The sequence below is a fragment of the Penicillium nucicola genome, assembly GCF_028828085.1.
Source record: "Penicillium nucicola strain IBT 29836 chromosome Unknown utg000001l, whole genome shotgun sequence".
NCBI classification, from domain to species: Eukaryota; Fungi; Ascomycota; class Eurotiomycetes; order Eurotiales; family Aspergillaceae; genus Penicillium; species Penicillium nucicola.
In genome coordinates this window covers 4,657,287-4,682,508 of record NW_026643125.1, presented here as the reverse complement: position 1 = coordinate 4,682,508, position 25,222 = coordinate 4,657,287, and the positions used below count along the sequence as shown (strand labels likewise).

General features: G+C 46.8%; 8 protein-coding genes across 8 annotated transcripts; 4 read left to right on the top strand and 4 right to left on the bottom strand.

Moving 5' to 3' along the window:
* Positions 1-971: 971 nt before the first annotated feature.
* Positions 972-1,328, bottom strand: N7511_001748 (uncharacterized protein; the record flags this gene model as incomplete). The annotated part of the gene is made up of 2 exons (XM_057124173.1): positions 972-1,055; positions 1,104-1,328. 2 exons carry the CDS (start codon positions 1,326-1,328, stop codon positions 972-974), a joined length of 309 nt encoding a protein of 102 aa, XP_056989906.1.
* Positions 1,329-2,544: 1,216 nt separating this feature from the next.
* Positions 2,545-3,079, top strand: N7511_001747 (uncharacterized protein; the record flags this gene model as incomplete). The annotated part of the gene is made up of 3 exons (XM_057124172.1): positions 2,545-2,807; positions 2,872-2,889; positions 2,944-3,079. The coding sequence occupies 3 exons, from the start codon at positions 2,545-2,547 to the stop codon at positions 3,077-3,079; spliced, it is 417 nt and encodes a 138-aa protein (XP_056989905.1).
* A 321-nt stretch (positions 3,080-3,400) lies between these two features.
* Positions 3,401-6,994, bottom strand: N7511_001746 (glycoside hydrolase family 71 protein; the record flags this gene model as incomplete). The annotated part of the gene is made up of 2 exons (XM_057124171.1): positions 3,401-6,859; positions 6,914-6,994. 2 exons carry the CDS (start codon positions 6,992-6,994, stop codon positions 3,401-3,403), a joined length of 3,540 nt encoding a protein of 1,179 aa, XP_056989904.1.
* An 874-nt stretch (positions 6,995-7,868) lies between these two features.
* Positions 7,869-8,384, bottom strand: N7511_001745 (uncharacterized protein; the record flags this gene model as incomplete). The annotated part of the gene is made up of 2 exons (XM_057124170.1): positions 7,869-7,928; positions 7,995-8,384. 2 exons carry the CDS (start codon positions 8,382-8,384, stop codon positions 7,869-7,871), a joined length of 450 nt encoding a protein of 149 aa, XP_056989903.1.
* A 1,825-nt stretch (positions 8,385-10,209) lies between these two features.
* Positions 10,210-11,759, top strand: N7511_001744 (transcriptional regulator family TF; the record flags this gene model as incomplete). The annotated part of the gene is made up of 7 exons (XM_057124169.1): positions 10,210-10,488; positions 10,581-10,770; positions 10,838-10,951; positions 11,029-11,373; positions 11,442-11,537; positions 11,592-11,615; positions 11,686-11,759. 7 exons carry the CDS (start codon positions 10,210-10,212, stop codon positions 11,757-11,759), a joined length of 1,122 nt encoding a protein of 373 aa, XP_056989902.1.
* Positions 11,760-12,234: 475 nt separating this feature from the next.
* N7511_001743 (F-box protein) lies at positions 12,235-14,238 on the bottom strand (the record flags this gene model as incomplete). Its single annotated transcript, XM_057124168.1, has 1 exon — positions 12,235-14,238. One exon carries the CDS (start codon positions 14,236-14,238, stop codon positions 12,235-12,237), a length of 2,004 nt encoding a protein of 667 aa, XP_056989901.1.
* Positions 14,239-15,169: 931 nt separating this feature from the next.
* N7511_001742 (benzoate 4-monooxygenase cytochrome P450) lies at positions 15,170-15,628 on the top strand (the record flags this gene model as incomplete). Its single annotated transcript, XM_057124167.1, has 1 exon — positions 15,170-15,628. The coding sequence occupies one exon, from the start codon at positions 15,170-15,172 to the stop codon at positions 15,626-15,628; it is 459 nt and encodes a 152-aa protein (XP_056989900.1).
* A 2,437-nt stretch (positions 15,629-18,065) lies between these two features.
* N7511_001741 (uncharacterized protein) lies at positions 18,066-18,439 on the top strand (the record flags this gene model as incomplete). The annotated part of the gene is made up of 2 exons (XM_057124166.1): positions 18,066-18,290; positions 18,338-18,439. The coding sequence occupies 2 exons, from the start codon at positions 18,066-18,068 to the stop codon at positions 18,437-18,439; spliced, it is 327 nt and encodes a 108-aa protein (XP_056989899.1).
* Positions 18,440-25,222: the final 6,783 nt, after the last annotated feature.

Here is a 25,222-nt window from a genome sequence, read left to right as displayed (position 1 = left end):
CTTAACCAGCAGGCAAACTTGCAGCTGGTCATTGAATTATGAGTTGCTTGGAAATGCGAGACAGAAAGAAAGTTCTCAGAGAAAAAAAAAAAATCAATTCGTTCATGTCCTGTTTAAATTGTACAATGCTTGAGTCGGACTTGGATTCCGAGTAGACAACTACACGTAAATTCTTAGGCTGATGGACATGGTCTAAAGAAACCTGAACGGTTGCGCAAACAATGTTGCAATGTGCGACAATGTAATTCGGACAACTTGCTCAATCGAATACAGTAAGTACAAGGCCCATAGTGGTGAGAAGTTTGGGCCAACAGCAAGCAAACTTGCGGCTGTTGATTAAACAATCGGTGGTCTTAGGAAAAATGAAATAATTCTTTTCCTTTCAAACAACTGAAGTGTTTATTTAATATCATTGGGTAGACAGCAGTCTCCACTCCAAATCAGCGCATTTTTCCTAATACCTAGGCAACCCCCAAGTCTAGAGCAAAAAATTAATTTCACCCAGGTTAGATGTCCTGTGCAAGCTATGCCTGTTTCTGCCATATTTTCCAGGCCGTACATACCTTGTTGATTCATAATAGTTCTCGAACCTTCACGAAAACTTCTCATTCATTTACGTACAGTACAGGCTTTTCCATACTGTACCTCTAGAAGTCACTTTGTCTAAACCATGCTCGAATTACGCACGCTATAAGCTGACTACATAGGCTATCTACTTTCCCCTATCCTCAGGCCTAACTACGAGTAGTTAGTCGTAAATGACTTACATAAGAATATACCGCGAACTCTTTAGTACAGTATGGAGATTTTACTTCGGAACTACAAGTCATCGTGCTTTACCCTCGGGGCCTCACTAATTTCCAGTCTATTGATATAATGGCTGTTCCAATTCGCATACGGAAAATATTGCATACAAGATGTTGATTGCAAATGTTGTGGTCTGGTGTAAGTTCCCCTTTGGTCGTACAACTTCATTTATGTTGTTTCGGTGTATCTTTATCGAGCTCCTCCAGACCCTGGTCTGTTACGAGCATTGGGGATGGATAGTAGGAATTCTTGAAAGGTCAGTTGTCTTTTTATCAAAGGCATAGTTGGAAACATACCAGTTGCGAGCTAAGGAATGCCCAAAATCCCGAAGTATCCGCTGATAGGATAAATACTTGGCCGGTTTCCCGAAGGCGTATGCCCACACAGACGTCTGCATCGCACATCTTGCTATATTCGGACGCTTTTTTCATTAAGCTTGATTTGCGACGACCTCGTTTTTGGCGCATGGACTTTTTGACAGATTGAGATCGATTAGAATGGGTGGGAGGTGCGGAAGCCATGCTAAGAGATTCCGCAAAACGCCGCTATTGGGAATGGCTGAGGAGATCAGGGAACTAAATATATAGATTAAGTAGTTCTCAGGGATTCTGAAAACCTTTGAATGGCTACAGTGTTGAAGCGTTGAAAACCCGTGTCACTCTCCAGAAACCGTGGTCTTCAGAGTCATGGCCCACGAAGACCTGAAACTGTCCCTGGTGAGTTTAATGCCACGGCCAAATTGATGCCTGCCGCACCAAAAAGCGGTTGGTCCCCCCAAAGGCCGAGGAGCTGGTCAATAATATCATAGAAGATCAATAATATTATAGTAACGCATCAAGCTGAGGCCTAGTTATACATATTAGAATTTCGTTTTCGACAACTAGACATGTAACCTATGTGTAAACATGGGAAGAACTGTTCAACTTCAGAGCAACCTTTTTTTTTTTTTTTTTCAAAAGAAAGTAGATTCTTTTTTTGTGTTTATTCAATTTCACAATTGGCATATCTCAAATTCAGAAGAAGAGTTAATTCATCTCCCGTACATATGTACTCGAATTCCTGAGTCAACTAATCTTTTAATCACCAGCCGTAAGTCTTTTGTTATTTGACCATCATGTTTTCACCCCTCATCGGCTGGTCTATGATATTTGGTCTATTCTACTGTAAGATACCAAATTTGCCAAATCCTAAGATAATCAACGTTGTGACTCCACGAGCAGATCTTTGCTTGCTATTACACAATCGGTTCAATGGGGCTTTTGGTGCACTTAGGGAAAGAGTAGGCTCTACTCGACGATAAATTAATTTTTTTTTATGGTACTGCGCCGCAACGTCCCCTCTTCCACTCTGTTTATTTTATTTTATTTTTCCATTTTTGTTTTATTTATTTCCATGTTTTCTAACTGACCAACTCCAAGCTCCATGTTCATTCCGAAGTCGCTGGATGCCCACTCGGAGACTCAGGTACAACTCTCTTAGTGGACAGGGATGTATCCGTCTAATCTATCCTTCTATAGGGACCATGGGCGGTATCAATGACAATAACCTTCTCGGCATTTTTTTAATTAGACCTTTAAAAGGAGCAGATCCCCTCGCTGAGGAGAGAAGTTACCCTTCATTCTTGGTCCTCAAACTTCCAACCCTTTTCTCCTTGGTCTACCACCTACCACCAACACAATAACAATGGGTGTCCAAAGAGCTCTGCCTAATAGCATCTCGCAGAGATACTCAGAACGAATGTCTGAAATGTTTTCATCGGGCTCGCCTGAGCCAAGCAATATCTACAGTCCACGAAGATCAATCGCTGGCTCTGTCGACGTACCGTCAGATGACGAAGGTAGTACTGGTTCAATGGATGAATGCAGTGACGAAGAGGATACCCATGGGCAACGCGTTGTCGAAACTAGAAGTGCCATGGAGCATGACCAAAGACATGTGAAGCCTCAGGACCCTGGGTACCCTAGAGACTCGACATCGACTATTATCGAGTGTATGGCGGAGTAAGTGTCCCAAACCATATCAGGAATCCTCCTCGGTCTGCCTACTAAAGTACTTTTCTTCCAGATTAGATGTGCGAGTGCAGTAAGTATATACATTTGAAAAACATGGCAGTAATCACATACTGATACGCGTTAGGTCTGTTGAGGACTCCCTCCTGAACCAGAATCTGTGGAACAACGAAATGCACCGAGAGGTGGCACATATCATGGCGATTGTCGAAGCGATGAGGGAAGACGTGGCTGCATTGAAAGGAAAGGTTGGGATGGTCTAGGAGGACAACGGCAGGGACAGTGATATTAAGGATCGAAAGTCCGGACGCTTCAAGCGCCCAGCGCAGTGAGGCGGTGTCGCTATCATTCAGAAGTAAATTCAAGTGCACATTGTACTAGAAGGGCGCTGAATATTACAATAATCGACACCAAGTCCTCAGTGATCCGTCAATCGTCTACAGGTCCCTTCGCTCTGTGTATCGATTACTATTGGCCAACGGTTCTCCCTCTGCCGCTATCCCCGTCGCCATGACCATCTGGTACTATTGGGTATATATCAAACACTCTGCACCATGACACGATGCCATACGGCGTTGAATCTATCAGCTGCCATTGCCTTTGATACAAAGACAGAGCGGTGCGCCGTGAGAATAGTCCCGCTCCTCGCACACCATATTGTCCCCAAGCGCACAGTAGTAATTATCTGTGCAATCCTTGAGGCTCTGGCACATTGTCCCATAAGGCGGGACATTTTGGTCAGTGACGCAAGTGCACTTTGCGCCGCCGCCATAATCGGCGCATTGAAGGACCTTGCCTTTGGCGCAGTCGCCCTTGCACTGGCCGCCAGAGTCACAATCACCTCCAATCGGGATAGAGGTGGGCTTAGTAGACGTTGGAGCGGGCTTGGAAGTGGTTGTGGTTGTGGTTGTAGTAGCGTAGATAGAAGAAAACATAGCTTCGATGGAAGACGATAAAGCACGAGCGGCCGAGGTGTCAAAAGTGTCATCAGGGTTGTAATAATCGACCCAAGCAGTGATTGATTCTTCGTCAATCGTCGTGGTGGTGGTTGAAGCCTCAGCACTGCAAGCAGTAATGGTCTCACAGCTGGTAGAGGTCTCGGTTGTATATGTTGAGGCGGGCGTGACAATAGTAGAGTAGACAGTTTCAGTGCAAACATCAGCCTCTCTAGCCTCGCAGTCGTCGTCTTCTGATTCACAGCCTGGGCCCGTGCAAATTCCATCTTGACAATTGGGACCAGTGCACGAGACCCTATGACACTTTGACCCGGTGCATTCGCCTGTGCTGATGTCACAATCAATGCCGATGCATCCGACAGAAATACAATCGAGTCCAAAGCAGCCACCTGAGTTGTTGCAGTCAGGGCCCTCGCACCCTACTCTCTTACAATCAGGACCGTCACAGGATCCACCTTTGCCACAGTCACTGCCAATGCAACCAGAATACTTGCATGAATCATCGAGACAGGTGCCGTTGTCACATCCGGAGCCTGTGCATCCCTTTTTCTGACATTTGGAGCCAGTGCACTCTCCATTGTGACACTCAGGGCCAGTACAGCCGGAATGACTAGCAGGAGGATCAGGATCCGCTGGGTCCTTCCAGCTTTCATGGGCCTTGGGGTCATCACAGTCAAGCAAGCACGGTGTATGGCAGAAGGAGGTACACTTCGTTCCACAGCCAGATGTACAGGTAGGGCCTGGGGGACCACCTTGAGTGAATTTGATGGTAGGGGTCGGAACTGCCACAGGCAAAGGAGAAGTGGACCAAGGCCAGGGAGGTGGATACAAAGTACGGTTGGCTGTCCCGGTGTGTGTGATACCTGGGAAGTCTGGTTTATCGGTGAACACGATTGGGTCCAGTGCAAAACTAGGGAACAGTGTTGTGGAAGTACTTTTGACGTTAGTTGCGGTGATGTTCCAATTCCACCATGGGATTTTGTTCGTCCTGATCTCAGGTATAGCAAAGGTTGTCGTCTGCACAGTGCGGGTCACTGTAGTAGTGACGGTAGTCTGCCCAGAAACAGTCACAGTCTGAATCGTAGGCCAGGCCACCTCGATTGGAGTCACCAAGGATCCGATAAAGAATATAGTCTCGGAATCCAAGGTCGAGGGAGCAACAATGATATTAACCGGACCCACGCCAGTGACAATGTTAGAGCCTGACTTTGAATCGGCAACAGACGCGTCGACGTGAAGATCGCCACTATCACCATCAGAACCAGAGCCAGAACTCGAGCCAGAACCCGATCCAGTGGAGCTCCCAGATTGCGCTACACAGGCGCCTTCGGGACAGTACCCGCGCTGACAGGTGTATTCACACAAAGGACCATAGACGGCTGAGTCTTGCTCGGGGGCAGCCGCGCCAGTGACATCGGTCGTGGGGTTCATGACATTCACAGCTCCCTGCCCTGTACACGTGCAGGCGTTGATTGGACAGAAGCCATGGTTACAGGCGAAGTCACAAAGGCCACCGAGGTTGCCCACGCCAGTGCCTGAAGTGCACGCCGGAGGTAAGAATGGCGAGACGGAGGGCGTTGACAGGGGGACCTCAACGGTACCACATGCCGAGGGAGGACATAATCCGAGATTGCAATCAAAGTTACAAAGTCCGCTGTAGCTCGCACCTTCTCCTGCGATCGGATATCCTACCACACCGGTCGAGTTCGGCTTTTCATAGCCGAGTCCCATTTTTGTGCAGGTGCAAGCTCCGAGAGGACAGTAGTTGTATGTGCATGCGAACTCACAGAGACCCGCAAAGTTGTTAGCGCCGGTCCCGTTCATACACTTTTGGTCAGAAAGCTCGATCTCTGTTTTGGCAGACACTGTGCTCTCTGTCGTCGCACTACCTACCCAGGCATTCCAGTTCTGTATGCCATTTGTGCAACTTCCAGAGATGGCTTTGCCCTCAATAGTGGCGATCACAGTGGAACCTCGCCTCAAAGACACTGTGACTGGTCCAGTGCGACCATCAAAGGCGACACTGCCATGGTAAACACCAACATCATCGTCTGGGACAGATGACCAGCCGACTGTCTCGGCAACCCCTCCAATCGAGACCACGGCTCCAGAGAAAGAGCCCAGAACAGCGGAGAAGAAAATTCGATCTTGAACCATTTCTGCCGGAGGGAATTCGATTTGCAACTGACCGGCAGTGTTACCACTGGTGCCTCCACTGCTGCAAGCCGCTGCAGGAGCCATTCGATACCAGGCAATGATGCTCTCCTGGGTCACCTCTGCCGACCCCTTTTTGTACATATCAATCCAGTAGGGTAGAGTGTTTCTCCAACCATCGTGAGGCATATCAGTGACGTAGTTGTACGGGGCCTGGCCAATCTCAAATGCTTCCATCGCTTTGTCAACCAAGGGTCCGATGTAGTGGGACTCTCCATAATCGTTCCATGAGATAATTTCAACAAATTCGGGCTGCACATAAAGGACCTCCTGCCAGCGGTCATGCCAAAGGTGATCGCCTCGCCATATCCAGTTTTTCTTGTACCCCGGCAAGTTGGTAAAGAACCAAGGTGAGACCGGCATCATGTATGGCATGCCTTCCAGGTACTGAATATAGGATGCATCGATATAGGTGTTCATGTCTTCATCGCCCCAAGGCCAGCCAGCCCAGCTGAAGAGACCATCCACAACACCTGTCTCCACAGCGGGCTTAGCTCCAAGAGAGGACCAGCTCGGAATGAAAAAACAGTTCGTAGCAAGTTTGATCAAAGGCCAGTCATCGGCGCGACCTGGTCCCTCGAATGTGGAAACAAAGGCCTTTCCCTTGTAGAAAAAGTACGATGAATGGGCGCTGTATTCCTGGATCAAGGCGATAACATCGTTTTTCGGCCAGTCTCCATTGCCAGCATAATCAAACGAGAAGAAAAGTTTGAAGCCGATAGAATCAGCCGTCGCAAAGGCAGCAGAAAGAGATTTCATGTTTGTTGGATCATTATAAGCCATATTCAAGGCAAAAGCATCAATGTGCGCATCTTGTGCTAACTTCATGTCATTTTCCCAATCACTGGATGTATAATTGGCCGAGTTCGTGAGCTGGTTGTGCTGTCAGCAATTGGAAGTCATCTTCGGCGACAAGTCGGAAAATACCATAAAATGAGCAAAGACAGCCGCTGCCTGCACTCGGCAGGCGAGCAGGAGGGCTGTAACCCAAGCCACGAACAATCGCATGGCTGGTGTTGATATGTTGAACACTGGGTGCTAAGGTCTTGCCCCCAGTACCTCAATGCCGGTTGTTGTTCTCTTGAATATAGAGATCTCGAGCTCCTTTTCTAACTTGCATAGCGGGTGCCTCGGCTGGGTGAGGTATTTTTTATATTTTCTTTCGCGATAGATAATTTCATGAAAGGTGGATTCTATTATCAAATTTAGAGGCAAATTTCGGTGATAACCGGTGAGCTTGCCTCCTACTAGGTACTCGTTACTAGCTTGCATCTAAAGTATTGTATTGGCCCACTACACTAGCGGTATTAGTGAGAGAGATGCATTTCAAGTTGAATGCCGAAAGCGCCGAGCGTCTGGCTGGCATGCCAAGCCGCGCTAGAGATAACGCCCTAAATCTTAGCTCGGTAGACAGTTCAAAAAGTGCCATCGCGGCAACTCTCGATACAACGTCGCGTACTCAAGCAGGAAACGCGCTCTGAGCTAGCGTTGGAAAGCTATAAATTTTTTTTTTTTTTAAAAAAAAAAACTAAGTCAATCTGTGAACCTAAGTAGCAAGCTAAAAAAGTATAGGCTAGTTAGTTTTTTGAAACAGGTGAAAAAGATCGAGGACCGCAAGCGGAACCAATCTTGGATACAACCCAGCGAAAGAGCGCTAGCGATTCTCGAAGCGCAATTAGAATTCTCTAATACTATGTTTGCTGTATCTCCGTCTGAAGGTTTTCCTTGGTACCGAAGCTCTTTCCTTTTATTGGGCACCTCTTATTCAAAATAACACATGATAACTATTCCATACACGAACAACCCGAAGTCCTGCCGACACCCAGTACAATTCCCTCGCAGTGACCTAAACCACCCAAAGAACGGATATGTTTCCACCAAATTAAAGCTTTTGGTGGTGACCCTTCTGCTTATGACGGAGGATTTCGCGTCTAGCATGAGCCTTCGAGAGCAGAATCACGTTAGCCGTAGGTCCAGAGCAACATGCTTGAAAAGAATGAGAACGAACCGAGTAAGCAATCTCTGATGTTCTTGCAGTACTGATAACAGCGGAGTGCAACGAAGAGCTAGGAGTAGAAGTTGTTGGAGATTCATTGGCCGCTCTAGGCGTGCACCCGCCAAAGATGAATCCTGCATTATCCGAAACGCTCAACGCCTTCGTACGATGCAGGTCACATTGATTTGACTGGTCAACATAGAGCCATGCTTGGCATGTTGATACCTTCTCACACCATCTTTGGCAATCCAAGGCTGTTGCAAGCTCATAGCTAAAGGTGATGGGAGCGCTGTTGAAATAAGCGATTGTACCACTGTGGATGTAGCCTTGACAATCAGGCAGTGCCTCACTGCCTTGGAGAGCCAGGGCAATCACAAGTAAAATCGAACGGATAGAAGCCATGGAGGTAAGACGGTGGAACGGTGCGGAAGGAAGATTGCAAGGACATAAAAATCTTGGGCAACTGGAGGTCAATTTCCACATCATATTAGCCCAATTTTGAGTGGATAGTTTAGCCCATATTAATGGATAAAAGTAGTAAAATGCACTATCGGGTTTTCCTCGTTCCTCCCCTGTCTTATGTCTCTGCAACTCGCTTCGAAGACCAGCTAGAGCCCCGGGGCACAACTTTCAAGTAAAAATGTGGGAAGTGGATCGTGCATACTCGTACATCCAAGTCAGGTTTTAGGATAATAACAGTCCCGCTTCAGTTCCACTAGATAAGTACTACCATGTGCATCCATGGTTACATATCTGGCCCCCAATCTATCCGAAAGGTATATATGGTGTAACCTAAGCATTTGACCTCCCACCATTGTAGTGGGCATACTGTCGACGGCACTAAAAAGTTGTGTCACTGGCTACTCGATCATCTGATCCGATAAGCAACCTTACCATGCAAAGAGGTATGGTTTTTTGGAGGCCTTTAGCCTGCACCTGGGCAGTAACACAAGTCGTGTTCATTAGCCGGAGCGCAAATGAACCATTCTATAGCGGATAACGCCCCCAGGACCTAATTACACTATATCCAAGTGCGGTATATCCGGGTAAAGATGCCTTCATTTTAGTCGTATGTTCAGTCGTATTACTTCTTACTAGTATAGTACAGTATACGGAGATACTCCACACAGGCTAGCACGAGGGTTGTAGATTTTCCGGTCCAGACAGATCCGCTCGGGAAGGAGTGGAGCTATCCGGACGAACAGTCGAAAATTTTTCTAGCGGAGACCCTACGGAGTACAGTGGCCGCACAGGCCTGAGTACATTCGGCGCCTAATTTCTGCCACTTAATCTGCCGGTTCAAAATATCCCTGACTTCCTAACGTTCGATATACCATCCATTTAACGCAATAATAGCCTATACTCTCCATAGCATGCTCTCCGAAAGGCTTTTCAAAATACTCAGATCAAGCTACTACCATGCCTCCTCTGCAGTTTTAATTGAAATATCCAAATATTTGAAGCTGGACTAATCTGAATTAGGAAAGGACGAGAAGAAGGCGGTAAATTTGATTGCCTCAAACATTTGCGGCGCCACTGCAGGAGCTAAAGCTTGTACGAAATGAATATACCCATACTGCGAAGTGGAGAAGGGAATGGTAGTTAGCCAATTTTCTGTCCTCGGTACCAGGTTCCCTTTTAGCACCACCTCCGAGGTTTTGGCTGGCGTTGTTGATTTTGGCTGGCGTTGTTGACTTTCATATGCTATACAGTACTGTATCCGATATCCGAGGAGCCGGAAAACCTCCGGGCCACATTCCATTCCAGATCGACTATAGGTTCCACTAGATAAGGGGCAACAATGAAGACGTACTCGTCCAATCAAACGTTTTGTATACCACACTTAAAGGGTCTAAAGGTCCTTTTACTCCACATTTGTGGCCCTTCGCTTACATATACGCTAGGCGTATCTATAAACCATGGGCCCACTCCCGGTGGGAGTTGTATAGGGACTAGTATGTTGCGCGATTAAATTAGTACTCAAAGTAGATTTCACTGGAACGCTACTTTGACAAGTTTGAGAATTTCTACTGTACCACATCGTGTTGGTATTAGAGTGAGTTGGTAATAGCCCTATTGGAAAAATTATCATGGTTTCTGGTCTATCCCGTACCTGAGTATTTTGTACATATGACAGTGCCATCCTCCAGTACTTTCCAGTCCCAACATCATACACTCATTTCCAAATATCTTTTGCTTCTGCACATTACACCTTCGTTTGACTCAAATGATGGGTTTTGCTCGCCCTGTAGGGGCTTTCAGAACCCTACTTGCCCAGCTTATGCTCTTGACGCAAATTGTGTTGATTGCGCAAGCTCACCCTTACAGCAATCACTCTATTTTCCCACTAGGCTCGGAGGATGACCTCCATCATGTCTTTACAAGAGCCACTGATGCTGAATTTACGGCCCTGCCAAATTCTGGTAGAATTCGAGTGCACACGAGCTGCTTGAACCATTGGAGTTTAGGTGACTGGGATGCCACTATTAATCAACTAAAAGCTGTGGTAAGTGAATTTGTCCAGAATTCTCGGGGCATGAGCACCGGGATGAGCTCAGAGGTGGGATTTACATTTTTCTAATACCGATCATGAGGCAGGCCAATTACGGCGCGCTGGCTACTCAAATGACACTCGACATGATCAACAACAACATGAACAACAACAATCCAACCCTGCATCCTCAGCAAAGACGGATGATAGATCTCTTCATGGTTCTTTATGGGACCTTCAAGTGGAATGATGTCGCTGCAAAGACAAGAGTCAGAGACCGCGCTATACGAGTGAATCGTAGGTTACAAATACCCATTCAGCACAAAATGCCACTGCCTCCAACCTTACGAAATAAATATTCTAGAAATGGCTGCTATTTTTGCGAGTGGTCTGATCCAAAACACGGCCATCTGGAATTTCATTTGCGACGAGAGCGAATGGGTCCTCGACCCTAACGTCCCTTCTCATATCAAAAAAGGTGCGTATTATCCAGAAATATCCCTTCATTCGAACGTTGATCATCATGGAACCATATCTGACCTTTAATATGTGTAGAATATTGGATGATCAATGCCCTACCAGCTGGTCCTCGCAGTCAGAAAAACAGCACGTCTCTTTGTACGATTCCAAACGGTTTTGCGGCTGGATACGGCGGTGGACAAGCGGAAGCAGTGACGTTAACAGCCGCTCACACTCCGGGTCAACCTAGTTGGATGGCATTTTGTGCTGGGGTGTGGTCTGTGTTGCAATTTCAGACGAAAGTCTGGTTTCAACCTGCAAAGAAAGCAGCAGTTGTGCAAAACGGTGATTTTCTTTATCATATGATACACAACACACCGGAGCGACTCCTCGCGCATGAGTTCACCCACGGGCATACCCAATTTGGTGCTTATCGTGCAAGTAAGTACTCCACGATACGACTTCCAACATATCGGTCTGCTAATGAATGGTTCTTTAAATTGCTTTAGCGGATATAGCGTATGGCTGGGGAGAGATCGTTGCACTTGCTATAAAAGACAACGCTCAAACTGATGCTACCCAGTCACTGGCTGTCATAAATGCTGGTACAGTTTCTTTTTCTGAAATATTGACTAGTGAATCGTGCTAATTATCTCCAGATACTTTCACATATTGGATCAATGGTAAGTTGCAGAAATCCTTATGGCTCCCTAAGACGACAGGCGCTACATTGAACTAACCACCGACGGCTAGGTGTATATTTGGAGATGTGCAACTTCCGTAGCGGGAGGTGTGAAGACCCTGATCAGGCAGCAAAAACGCCCTAAACCCCGGACTCTTCCCGACTCACCGTGTGCAAGCAAGTCTTCATCGGGCCTCTTCGTTTGTGAGGATCTCTGCTCATTTGGTATCCCCGGGGCCCAGTTTTGATCTTAGAGCATATTCATCTCTGTGCCTATTCATTCTAACGAGCAAGCGAAGTGTTCCAGTTGTTCCAAGGTTGGAAACGTTTCATGTGACTGATGTCCCTTTCACGTATCTTGATAGTAAACTTGGAACCTTTTTTCTTAGTATATAATGATAGAGCTCAATAATTCTGCGAATAATTGAGATAAATTCAAGCTGACATTTTCCTAATATCGATGACATCCAAAAGGACATCCCCAGGGCGGCTTCTTGTTCCTTTTGCAGTCACAGTCTAATCTAGTAGATGAGCCGCTGTCCTTCCCTATCATCTCGTCGAACCAATCCGCCATTTCTAGCTTCCATCAGTAACTACAGAGTGTAAATTGGGAGGTACCACTAACCTTTGTCTTCCTTGCGCTTAATAATGCGATCGGCCGGGCAGCTAGCAATTGGCCTTAACCGGGAAATCCAATCCTTCAACGAAATATTGGCTTTGTGAATGTCAAAATCCACTTTGCCCCTTTGTTTATCTGCACTGTCGATTCTTTCGAAATCGTAATAATTGTCGTCACAGATAATATCTTCCAGGGAGAGTGTTTCTAGAGATAACTCGTTCCGTAAAAATTTCAAAAAGCTGGGCACAGAAGTGATCTTTTCTTCGTTGCGTTTCCATGCCATTACGGTTTCCCGGGTGGGACAGACAAAACCTCCAGCTGTTTCGGATGGCTCATATGGGTGATATGTAGACATCCACTTTCTGCTCCAATATTCTTCTGTCGACGCCTCAGAGGAATCGGAAGCCGAGAAATGCTGGGGTGATTGGGGTGCACTTTCGGCTGATGCTGTTTCTGATGCTGGTAGGACTGATAGAGGGGCTGGTCCATATTCTTGTGGGGATACAGTCGGTCTGTACGGTGAAGATGTTGAAAATGATGGCGGTGTTGGTTGAAATGATGGGACTGTAGGTCCATATGATTGCAAGTTTGGTTGATATAATCGGACTGAAGGTCCATCGTATGGCGAAGTTGGTTGGTATGGTGGCACGGTAGGTCCATCGTATGGCGAAGTTGGTTGGTATGGTGGCACGGTAGGTTCATTGTATGGCGAGGTTGGTTGGTATGGTGGCACTGTAGGTTCATTGTATGGCGAGGTTGGTTGGTATGGTGGCACTGTAGGTTCATCGTATGGCGAGGTTGGTTGGTGGGATGGCACTGTGGGTTGATATAATGGCGATGTATATCGGACAGATCTTTCATTTTCCTGGCGGTCAGGGGACTCAGCATCTTGTGATCGAGGATTTTCTGTGGCTCCTGACTCCTCGCTGCGCATTCTAACCCGTTTGACTGTAAGAGTGACCAGACCTTTCTTGACACTGAGCAAAAGTGATCTCAAAGAGCTGAAATCGATATCAAGCTTCTTTATATGAAGGTTTCGGAGTCGAGTGAAGCTAATGTCATGGAACATGTTTCCAACGTAGCTTTTAGCCGGATAGGCATGCATGTCATCTTGAACAAGATCAAAAGGCATATGATGTTGCGACAGGGTCAGTACTTCCAGTTGAGGTGCAATCTTCCTGAAAAGCTTCAGCCAAGCCGCCTCATCGAGATCGATGCATAAATGAAGATCCTCGAGGTCTTCTAAAGTAGACAGTAGAGAATCAAATTGCTCTTCGGAGAGGGCAATCCTGGGGCCGATATCACAGCAGAATTTAGAATCGCAAGTGGATAGCTTTCGGGGTCTGCAGCTTGAGCCACATAACGCAAGAAAAAGCTTTGATAACGCCAAGGAGTTCAGTTTCCGTATCTGACTATCCTGGTGGGTGCGCGTAGACTCTTGCAGGCTGTAAACATCGAATCGAAAGTCGATGCGGCTCATCATCTGTCGCCTTCCGAGGAATGGAACTGTCTGCTGTCGGGGGTCAAGCAAAAATTCCGTTCTGTAATGTGCGAGTCCGATTGTTTGGATGTTCTTGAATCGATCCATACATTCCCGAAGTCGAAGACTGAACGTTTCTGATTCCAGCAGGTTGCGATTGTCCGCAAGCATGTCTTTTTGGACAGCACGCCGGCTTTCCAGCTCGTCGCCTTTGACCTGCCGGCAGCTTTTTGACGATATAGATATCATGCCGAGGGACCCTTCAGCGCCATCGAACACCACAGGAATCATCCATAGCTCTTGAACGTGCTCGCGGAGACCATTTGACTTGGATAGTGCTTCCAGTTCGTGGAGACCTTCACTTGTCACAATGAAACGAATTTTTCGGAAATAGGTCTTCCCAAAATTCTCCAGTGAGTTTTGGTACAATGCGCGACATGATAACCTCAGAGCGACCAATTGCTGGTAATCCAAATGGTTACATATTTTTGAGATCAATTCGACGGGCAGGACTGCAATGGACATTTTGGCTGCGCGCGCGACGTTCGAGGTTGAGAACAGTAATACCAAAAAGCTCGGATTGTTATCCGCATTAGTGAGTAGGAATCGTAGAATAATTGCTTTTCAAGTTCCGAAATTCACGAAAAACATGGAGTTCAGTGACCGGGAAAGTCAGACAATGGTGTCTGCCAGAATTTGTGCGAGGTAGAAAGCTTTCCAAAGGTAAGGAGGAACAGGAACAGAGGCGAGAATTGTGATTCCAGACGAGGACTAGCCCTGGAGCCCTGGAGCACCCAGGTGGGCCGGACTAGTAAGGGGTACTGCACACATGTACAAGGCAGTCTGTCCGGTACCTGGGACGGGTACTGATACCGGTTGGTCGCCCCGGTATCACTACCCAAGCGAGAAATGGAGAGCCACGTGATACGCGCACCGCAAACACGTGATCCATCTATCTCTTATATAATCACAAAGCAACCCCGCACGTGCGGGCCCGGGGCCAGCAGGTCACGTGCCACATTCCATGCCTCAATTGTTCAAGTACATTCTCGGGCAATCTTCTAATATTAAGTTTGTTGTCTTAAGTTCAAAGCCAGTCAAATCCCGAGTGACTACTTTCCAGCCGAACACGAGAAGCTAATTCTCTAGACCCTGCAACCCCAGGAACGAGTCATGCCGGTAGACTGATCTCCCCGTCTGTCGATCTCTCTTGGCGGCCCCGGGGGCATTTCCGGGCTGTCCGATCAGCAGAACACGTATTCTTCGGATGTTTCCTATTATGGACTCACCTAAAAGGAACATGCTGAATTACTTTTTGATCTCTGCTAATTGACGGTGATCAAATTACTGACATAATGCATGAACAAAAGGGCCGTCGTGTTTGTGTTTGGTACCAGCCCAAGTTGCCCAACTCACCTCTCTCAGCACCCATTGAACACGAAAGATTGAAGCCACGATGGGCCTTTTGACACTGCTGCAACGTGCCAGCTTGTCACACCTACTGGCATTCGGAACGACAGCTTTTATCGCGTATTGGATTTCGGTCTACATATACCGCGTCACTCTACATCCGCTCGCGAAATTTCCTGGCCCGAAACTTGCAGGCGCGACCTTCTGGTACGAGTTCTACTACGATCTATTTCCTCACAAGCTGCGTTTCCTCTGGAAAATCGAGGACCTGCACAATCAGTACGGACCAATCGTACGAATCAATCCACTCCACATCCACATCCGAGACCCGGAGTATCTTGACGACATCTACGCCAGCGGACGCCGCAAGCGCAATCGTGATGAGTGGTTTTTCCATTCCTTCAAGACTAGTCCGATGGGATGGTCATTGTTCAACACAGTCGATCATGATGTCCACCGGGTGAGGCGCGCGTCGCTCAGTGGGCAGCTTAGGGCGGCGGGGTGACTAACTCACCCTGGAATCCGGGAGCCGATCACTTCCCGAGGCGGCAATGTTACCGTCAACATTATTACTTGCTATATTTGATCGTCAACTCTTTCTTTCTGTTGCATGCATTTTGTGTATATTCTCAATTCGGTTAGTTTAGCTTCAGAGTGACGCTAGTCCCAAACTGCAAGATGGTAATGCAAGGAAAGAAGAAGAAAAAGAAAACACAGGATCGATTGTAATACGCATCAAAAGAGACTTGATTTTTTAATGTGATGAAAAGCGAAAAGCGCAGCAGTGCTTGGCGCGCATAAAGATGCGCCGAGCAGTTATAGAACTCTCGAGTCTGCGGGAATCTTGCACCTTGGCTGGTCCGTTCTCTGCCGAGTGGCTCAGTTTTTTTTTTTTTTTGCCAGGAAAATAAGGCAAGGAGGGGTGCAACTCGTAGGAACGGGGTGAGAAAATTCTCGCTGGTAGACATGGGGGTTAACAAAGTATCAGGGGATGCACGGACATCAAAACAAGTGGAGACAAATAAGCCAATAACATATAATAAACACCATCCTCTCTTTTCTGCGAAGGAGGTGATCAATTAAATACATGAGACAAGATTAAAAATATAGAGTAAAACACTCACCAAGAGCTTCCTTCACTTGCGCATAAGGGATAAGGACCGTGAGAACTAAATGCCATCAAGAACTTTTACTCAACGTTTATCGAGGGTGCAATGGTCAACACATGTTCAGGATCCACCAATCCACCCAATTTCTGCTATGACATTTTTGAAGGGCACCCGTTTCCTCACTCTACTACAGTAACGACCGCCACCGCCTTCCATATAATAAACACAGAGAGACTTATTCAAACCCTAGTCATGTGATACGCTAATCCAGATATGAATAGTTGTAATTAATACGTTCTGTAGCTGACCAGGTAAGAATTACCAGTAGCTTAAATTACCAGTATGGAATATTACAGTTCTTTACTCTAGACTTTTCGCCCTTCGAGAGGTTCTATGCAAACACTGCAATGCGGCGGTCGCCGAGTGGGCAATATCTCGGAAGTTCTTCTCTGTATCTCGCGCCCCTAAGAGCGTAGAGAGTCTGGTGCTTCTGGTGGTCTGTCTGGGATCGGTTTCATGGGGATGGCTGCACAATACGTACGACATTCCATTTGCCCCACACTCGATATCAAGCATTCTTGAGTTCCATTTAGAGGCCAGAAATTATTTGCTAATAGTTCACTCTGATCTGTCTTCTAAAGAATACCATGAAGTAACGTGGGGCTTCGCAAATCAGCTCTCACTATTCTTTTCAACGATTTTGTAGTCGGATTTCCGAGACAATCAATTGTTTAATCATCGGCTGTAAATCTTCTCTTGCCCGTTGACCTTCATGCTTTACTAGGATTGATTGGCCTTCTCACATTCGTTGACAACTCTTAGCACGCTATTAATTATTCTATCCTCATTATTCTGCAGCACTACTTCTTGCTCCACCTTGGAGAAGCTCTTGACTAGAGAACCCACATCTTGGATCCTTACTTAGCGCTTCCTTATCTCCAGCTAACACCGAACGACTAAAATATTATTGCCTCCATAATTTTTACCTAGATTAATTTTAGCCTCATGAATAATTATGATAGGGCTAATATTGTATCTTTGTAAATTTAAAGCTCGCCAATATTATTGCCACCATAATTTTAGCATTATGAATAATTATAACAGGGCTAATATTGTACCTTGGTAAATTTAAAGCTCACCAATTTTAAAGATAGCTGAGATTACTGTGCCAAAATCCTAGGTCCCTTGCTATTTCGACCTGTTACATTAATGCGCTTTCAAAATTCCAGGTCTTTTTGTTGTGCAATTAATCAATGCACCTCGGTTACCATTTCAACAGATCTTATATAGGTAAATTGGTACGCCAATTAAGCACTACATTTTTGTGTTCTATTCGACCGGCTCACTCACTTTTGGCAGAACGGCCGTCCAATTTTTGATTGAATTTCTGAGTTTTCAAGACGTTATGGATCAATACCTATGGCACGATGGTTAGGTCAACGACTACACGTCTAGTTTCGGCGCAGCACAACATTGAAATGGCCGTGGCATTAAGTTGCCGCTCCCATGCCGTGACCTGATGAATTCCCACGCATTACCAGCTAGGTGCGCCGTTTCAGTTGTTCACTCACGATCTGAAACAACACAGTAGCTTTCTGTCTAGTTTTTAGCCACGCTTTTGGCTCAAAAAACCGTGGCCTGCTGCGTGTTCAAAAATCGCCATTGCACTATTGCGCTTTTGCGCTTTTTGCGCTTTCATGACGTTTGACGCTCTTTTTGAAAGCTACTCCCTGGCAAACGAGGCTACAACTATAAGAGCACCCACTTCAACTCTACTTTTCAGCAAGTCCAATTTTACAGTCCCGATGCATATTTCAGGCTACAAACTGGCAGATGGCGACTACAGTCCCTCCTCCTTCAAATGGCCCTTCTTCTAAAAGAAAATCCATTCGTCAAAAACAGGGTCGTCGCAAATCCAATTTGATGAAAAAGGCACGCGAATATAGTAAGATGTGTGAAGCAGACGTCTGTGTCGGGATTCGCCTTCGGGAAACGGGCCAAGTGTTTATCCTGTCGGCGGATATCTCGGGATTTTGGGGATTTCTTGGGTCACATCTAGTATGCAGCCAGACACGAGTCATATGACTGAAGGCTAAATTTTTCAGCACTCTTATTATCCGACCCCATTTTTAATTACAGATGAAGACCTGGAGAAGGCTGGAGAAGGCATTGTGAGGCAACCAAGCGAGGCAAATATTTTAGCTTGAATACTGCAACGAAGGGTTTGCATAGGGTTATCTTGATCGCTTTGATATTTGAATGTGAAAATTTGCTATAACTCAGTTGTATATATTTGGAGGAAACTAGCCACCCACGATGGATTGTTGTCACGTGAACTGCCAACTGTTAGTGTCGCTCTCAATGTCGTCCAGAGTGCCGCTAGGCTGAATGAGGCTTGCTATCATGCGGGCTATCCAAGAAGGCCTGACAGTAACTTCACTTTAGTATCTGAGAAGGTCTATCAGAGATTGTGCCACGTTGAGTGCAGGCTATTTTACCACAGTAGTCCACAATATCATTGTGAGCTTCATGAATAAAGCAGGAAGAAGCTCGAAGCTTGACCGGGAAGAGCCGCCAAATTGGGGCAGGGAAAGGAAGATGAGCCGCCCTGCAATAGACTATATCATGAGGAATATACACCTTACAGTAGAGTAACAACGGTTCCAAGCAGCGATATGGGTGCATGAGAATTAAACGTGGTAACGCTGAACGAGTTGTTGCTTTCGGCATAAATATTAGTCATCCTACTGGTGAAGTTTACTATCCTGGGAGTATAAAGCACCGTGGTTTCCTTGCAATAGTTGAAAAATATGTGATACCTAAGTCCTGACTGACAATGGAAATCACGATCTTTTACGCCATTGCAGTGGGGTGCTTACTGACAACGCTCTTTCTCATTCGCATAGCCCCCTCCTTTCTGAATCTACTCAGAGTTTTGTCGTTCCTCATTACGAAACACTTAACATATCCATACTTGTGGGGTCGCTATAGGCTGATTGCTCCTTGCACTCGAGCAGATGCCTTGTCATATCTCGCGTACGCTATAACAAATATGTTTCTTGTTGCCTTTAAGACTCCGTTAACAACAATGGCAAGAGACCGCGCCGGAACCCTTTTAGTGATTAATATGAGTTTCCTGTTCCTAGCACACCATCTGGGATTCCTTACAAACGCTATGGGTGTTTCTTTGATAACGTGTAAGCGCATTTATCGGGCTATAGGTTAGATGACTAGCATTCTTCTTAGTTTATATATCATTATAGCAATGATAACTGATCGGAAGAGCTAGATACTTCGCGAGAAGCCTAACCTCTTCGCATTAATTGTTTATTATCGCTCTCGCTTAACCTACCCTATTAGATTAGTAGCGCTAATCCTTCTTAGGGCTCTATGATTATAGCCGCGATTTTATTATTATCCTTCCCTTTTATTCGCCGTTTCCTTTACGAGCTATTCCTTCGACTACACTAAGCCCTAGCTATAGCTTATATATATTCTATATGGCGGTATCTACTATCCGGTACTCTACTACCCCGGCTATATATTTATATTCCGCTTAGCACAATACTACTTATATTGCTGGTCGAACTTTTCCTTTTTATCGTTAGGAACGGTGTCTTCCCCCTACGTCCCTATTCTCGTGCCTCTATTAGATATGATCGGGTGCAATAAACACCGATATAGAGCAAAGAGGTAACACCGCTGAAAGTAAGGATTACACTTATAAGGCCCCTATGTTACGCACTTGCTTCCGGGTCGTCGCTATGTTAGAAGATTCCCTGGGTTATACTTGCCTTGTCTTGCTGACTTCCAATCTCAACGATCTGTCTCTCAACCGTACCGTTGCCTAGCAGGCCTTATACGGGCTAAGTCCTTTCGAGGGTATCGAGGAGCGACGCCAAGTAGAGCGCCGAGTTAGTCTATACCGAGGTATAGGCCTTCCCGTGGTGTTGTCAAGTTATAATCAAGTTGTACGAGTCACAAAGGTTTCTGAATAGTAGACACAAGTAACAATGTTGGAATTGAACACGAAGAACTAAACTAGATACATGAGGTCCTATATATATCCTTAGTTCTTCCTTGGTAGAATGGTAGATGGTAGATTGGTAGATGCGCCTTGGCAAGATCTACCCGTATACCATTCTACCCATCTACTACCTGCATGATCACGTGATGGCCGTATCCTTGGTTATTGCGGTAATCACGGAGACGGTGAGTCGGGGGCCGAAAGTGGCCTCTCTCTTACCGTCACTCAGCGTTGTGGTGTAATCTGGGTGATGGTAAATCAAGGGCCGAAAAAGGCGCCTGCCTTGTTCGTCCAATCGTATCTCCCTGCTTGCTTGTCACGTGATCCGATGGGTCGGTCGATTGACTGGTTCATGACCGCCCATCAACAAGTTGCGGCCCCATACTGATTGGTGCCTGGTATGTCCGTAACACTGTGCTTCCAACCTCAACGATCTGTCTCTCAACCGTACCGTTGCCTAACAGGCCTTATACGGGCTAAGCCCTTTTGAGGGTATCGAGAAGCGATGCCAGGTAGAGTGCCGAACTAGCCTTTACCGAAGTAGAGGCCTATTCGTAGTGGCTTGTCAAGTTATAATCAGATTATACGAGTCACCGAAGGTTTGTCTGAACTGTAGACATAAGTAACAATGGGTGATTGAACACGAAGAACTAAACTAGATAAATGAATAGGTGTCCTTATATATCCCTAAGTTCTTCCCTGTAGATTAGTAGAAAGTAGAATGGTAGATGCGCCTTAGCACAATCTACCCGTCTTCCGCGTACTTATCTACCACCTATCACGTGGTTGCTGTGTGATAATTATTTATAGTATCAGATACCGCTTTCGCAAGACCCTATGTTCCTGAGATTATATTCCATGGCATAGTTTTTAGGAGCGCTCTTGGTCGCTCCTAGGGATCAGACTCATAACTCCTAGGATACATACAGCTCCTGGGAGTGAACTGGATAGCCCCAGGAACGAGTATTGATTTCCCGGGCTTTTTAATTTAGCAAGATCGATGCCTCAAAGTTATGCTCTCACGATAAGCTGATCTAAAAAAATATAAGCTTAAGCAGCCTGATTCGGACTACTGGCACTATGAATGATTTTCAGAGTCACGCGGCTTATTCTCACTTGGCTACACAGAGTCGGGCAGGCCCAAGTTTTCCCTCACAGCCTTGAGCCCTGTGATTGTATAATCTTGAGCTTCCATGTAGCCTTAAGCCCTGCGTTATCAAATTTGTGCTTGTTTAGGCGTGCCGTGGCGCTGCGGCGATCGTCCTGCTCCTCTGACCATGTGCAGGCACCTCTTCGTGGTGTCAGAGACTAGTATTCGAATTTGCAACAGCATTCGATGAAGCCAAGACCTGCCCAACATCTTCATAATCTGTTTCGTGTCGCAAAGCACCATAGCATAGACAATCAATCACCAACTCAATCCAAGCTAGGATTCATGTTTAGCAACCCGTATTCCCACTCTGTATGCCTTTCCGCAGTCGATGATCCGTATGCTGCAACGTAAAGTCGCATGATTTGGGTGTAGCACACATAGCGATGTTGTGTTGTGATGCTGTTTCGGTAGGATGTTTGTTATGCCAGTGTGAAGTGAAAGTAGAGATTTAGAGCTTGTGTGTTGACGTGTTGACGTGTTGACGTGTTGACGTGTTGACGTGTTGATGTTGATGTCGGTGTGGTGAAACGTGCAGTGATCGGGCGGTGAAGGGACTGGTGATCAACGCACATGCAGATTCGTCACGCTCCGCTTGTTCGAGAAAGCCACACTGGTGCGCAGGGCAAGTTCGCAGGACAAAAAACGCGGGTGACGAACCTATCTGTTTTATGATTGTACAATCGTATTGGAGGACTCCGTCGTTCAGTGTGCGAAGGCGGTGAGATTTCTCATGATTGAACAATTTATTAGTCACATCTTAAATGAGGCCTATTGAAATCCATCTCTACTCTTTACTGCAAGTATTCGAAGTGAAAATTTTGTACTGTGCATCCGCTTTACATATGCCATTCTCAGCTCTCATACATATTTTCTGGGCGTCGGTCTATGATTTATGGGCTACTAGTACGGAGCCAAGGGCAGACGCGGATGTATATCATTGATGTCTTGCTGAGACTACGCATGTATGACATGAACATAGTCAACCAGCCTCGTCAACAGTCGTAGAGATTCCCTTCGTGAGTATACTCTTGTCAAGTAAAATAATACTTGAAGATCCGGCTACGCGCTCTGCCAGCTATGAAGCTCTGATGCCCGATAAATGACGCAGCGCCGCTTCATACACGAGCGTTTGAAGACGACCTACATGATCTGCGTATCACGCGATTGGCCATGCCAGTCAAGCTCATAGTCGGACTGTGACACGTGAGGCCAAGAGTTTTGATTTGGGTTCTGGTCCCCACGCCGCTGCGAGGATGCGGGTCCCTAGCCGTTTAGTCTTGTACGAACCACGTCTGTATGTCATGTAGGTTTGATTTTGATGTACAGAAAGGCCTTGTCCTGCCTGGAAGGCACACAGGCGCATGCTCTGATTCCGTTCCTTTGCGCCCTCGAGCCGGGGGGCGGGGTCCCCCAGAGACCCCCTTTATGGGGGTCGGCGAGGCAATTTCCAATTGCCGGGGGTGCCCCCCAAGGCGACGGGCAAGATGCGCTGATCCATGATGTGTTTCGTCACAATGACCGTTCAGATTGCGTTTACATTGTTGCAGAACAGTGGACTCAATTTCAATTTCAGCACCAGGAGACCTCTCTGCCTTGTCAAGAATGGGGGGCTGTATTATGCCCATGGACTGCGCTGAGCATGATCAACATACCGCCGGCCTTGCTCTTAGTCGCAGTCACTCCTTTTATTTGCTTTTATTGACGACAAATCCAGTTGCAAGGCGTACTGAACCAGCATTAAAGGACATAACTTATCAGAGAAAATGTGGCCCTAAGATCCCAGCACAAACCAGATTCAAGGCGCCATACGCTGCACGTCATGCTCGATACTTTGCTCAAGGCAGCACACCTAGTGCAGAGTAATCCACAGAATGAGATATCGCAAACAATGTAGTAGGATGATAGTTTCTTGGGACGGGCTAGGTCTACCGCCATTTCAAGCCTGGTTCTACAGTATCATGGCGCAGAGACCATTGCCATGAACGATCTGAGTATTTCGTAGTGGCTGCCACGGAGGAGAGCCTTGAAGTGGGTCAAAGCGTCCAGCATCAACGACTGCTCGTCGTACTGAGGGAGGGAGGCGATACTACTTTTCGTGTAGCATACAAGAGATGGAAAGGCATCCAAGCCTTGCAGGCAGCAGGATAACATGATACAGTGAAGGACTGGATCTCAACGGACAGGAGTAGTTGCATCACGGGCGACAAACATGTGCTGCATGCAAATGGCCGAGATGGGATAAGACCGGAATCCCAATGATAGAAGAATAAGACTGGACAATGAGGTGGCGATTTGAGAGATGTGGCAATCAAAGGGCTGGGATAGAAGTCTTGCCCGTCGCCTTGGGGGCACCCCCGGCAATTGGAAATTGCCTCGCCGACCCCCATAAAGGGGGTCTCTGGGGGACCCCGCCTCCCGGCTCGAGGGCGCGTTAAAGCTGAACCAGAATATTCGCTGTAACGCCTCCCCCAAAGAACGGGGTCTGTCCCCACAGGCTTGAGAGTTTCATGGCCGCTCCATAGAGCAAATTGTGAGCTTTCCGAACGGGATGAGCAGTCATATGATTTACCTCTCGATCTTGAGGGTCGAATATTCCGATGTCCATGCGTCGACGGAGCGTGACTGAACCCGCATTTGGGCTCCACGCTCGTATGCCTTGGATTCTCAGCGGTCGCATTCGGGACGAGCGGCTTCACGGACGATTTGTAGGGCCCATCAAGGTTGAGGTGATCACCGTATGCCTTGCTGAATGTGCAAGTATTTGTCCAGCATAATCTCCTTACGGTCTTGGTATCACCTCGTCTCGATCACGAAGTTCAGTCGGGTTATGGAGACAGTATCCACTGCAGTAGATATCCATACCATCAGGCGGAACAAATACCCACGCTACAAGGCTATCGGCTATCACCTGTAGGTCTTCAAATGCCGAGACAGACTGCGATGCACTCTTTCGGGTCTAGGTCAGATGGGCATACCAAGTGATCTGATGGATCAATCGACTCAAAGGTCGAGGTGGGGACTCGTTGGTGCCAGCAATAGTCTTGTAGAAGAGACAGGCCATTTCCTGGTACAATACCGGCAAGGCCGAACAGACACGCAATTTCCTCGCTTCGAATTCGAGTCATGGGAATCCGAGTGTTGCCTGTAATGAAATCAGAGTCAGCAAGTGTTACTTCGATTGGACGAGGGAATGTGCTTTACACTGTTGATTAAGACGTCCCTGGTGATCGACGGCATGCTTCAGACAGTCGGTCAATCAGGATCGTCGTCATACCCGCCTACTAGCGAGACCACCATGTCTCTTGTGCAACGCTTTCATGAATATGCCGTGTTGTATCCAGGCTCGTCACCTTCCGGTTTTTCGAGAAAGCCACACTGGTGCGCAACACAAGTTCGCAAGACGGAAAACGCGGGCGATGAACCTATCTGTCGTATGATTGTACAATTGTATTGGAGGACTGCTTGTAGAGACACCCCGTCATTTGCAAAGGCGGTGAGGTAGAGACGCGATGGAGCGTGTCGGCCCGCGGTTTTATCCGACTTGGATTAGCTTTTCTCGCGACAAGAGCTTCCGCACTTGATGATGGGCTGCTACAATGGCATTATAATGTCAGTGTTTCGTGTTTGTGGCACAAAGTTGGCACAAGATTGACTCAAAGCATCGGACTTGGCGTGGCAAGCGGCGCGATATTCCACTCACCTCACCGTGGACGAACGTCTGGAATTTATGCATCATGTTCTTGGCCCGCGAACTTGGTTGGCGGTACTGTATCTCATGCAGGACACCTTGCATGGTCTGGAGTGAGAGAG